The sequence below is a fragment of the Malus domestica genome, chromosome 09 (genome assembly GCF_042453785.1).
Source record: "Malus domestica chromosome 09, GDT2T_hap1".
Classification (NCBI taxonomy): domain Eukaryota; kingdom Viridiplantae; phylum Streptophyta; class Magnoliopsida; order Rosales; family Rosaceae; genus Malus; species Malus domestica.
Window position 1 is genome coordinate 15,757,298 of NC_091669.1, and position 1,086 is coordinate 15,758,383.

The window sequence follows — 1,086 nt, forward strand, 5'->3', positions numbered from 1 at the left end:
TTTATTTATTTATTAAGCCAAACAATTATTATTTTATTTTTTTAAATAGTAACAAAATTTGGGGGGGGGGGAATTGAAAAGTTTGGGAGGGAATTTTTCCGCCATTTTATTTTTGTCGGTTATAACCGACAGTAATGAAAATTTTCTATCGGTTTATATTTAAAAAAAAATTTATGTCGGTTTTAAACGACACTAATGAAAATTTTCTTATACCCACATCCGGCCTCCACTCTTCTCCTTATTTTTTCTGAAACCTAACTCTCGACACTCTCCCTCTCTCTAAGCTCCGAGAAGGAACCCCCGCCATTCCTCTCAATTCTGGCCAAATCAACCCTAAAAATTTTGAACTTCGAACCCTTGGGACATGGGGAATCAACCTGCAGCGTTGCATGTATCATCAATGCATAACCGTCAAGCTCACCGTCCAGAATAGGCAGGCTAAGGTCTCGGTGGTGCCGTCGTCGGCCGCACTGGTCATCAAGGCCTTGAAAGAGCCCGAGCGCGATCGCAAGAAAACCAAGAACATCAAGCACAACGGCAACATCTCCATTGATGACGTCATCGAGATTGCCAAGGTTATGAGGAACAGATCCATGGCCATGGAGCTGGCCGGCACGGTGAAGGAGATTCTCGGAACCTGCGTCTCGGTGGGCTGCACGGTCGACGGAAGGAACCCTAAGGACATCGCCGACGGTGACGTCGAGATCCCTCTCGACTGAGCTGCTGCTTCAGTGAGGCTCTCACTTTTCCTTTAGCTGAATTAAAATTTTGTTTTGAAGTGTATACCATTTCGGATAATTTGGGATTAATTTAGATGAGTTGCAGGATTTCGAGTCCTATTTTCGTGCCGTTGTTTGCTTCTTCACCTGTTTTTAAGCTCTACCATTAACATTGAGAGCTTCAGCTCTCTCGAACTCCATCTCAGGTATGAATTATTTTCCCCTCTTGGTTGTGTGGGTTCTTATCCATCTGTGATGAGTATTATGTTGAAAATCTCTGGGGTTTAATCTCTGTTTTGAATCTGTGCATGCATGTCATCATAGCGATGAATTCCGGCGAATGTCGTTAAGTTCGAAGTTTGTGGGT

At 43.5% G+C, this 1,086-nt stretch overlaps 1 protein-coding gene across 1 annotated transcript; it reads left to right on the forward strand.

Moving 5' to 3' along the window:
- Nucleotides 1–389: 389 nt before the first annotated feature.
- LOC103453691 (large ribosomal subunit protein uL11-like) lies at nucleotides 390–719 on the forward strand. Its single transcript, XM_008393254.3, has one exon. It carries the CDS (start codon nucleotides 390–392, stop codon nucleotides 717–719), a length of 330 nt encoding a protein of 109 aa, XP_008391476.1.
- The last annotated feature ends 367 nt before the right edge of the window (nucleotides 720–1,086 follow it).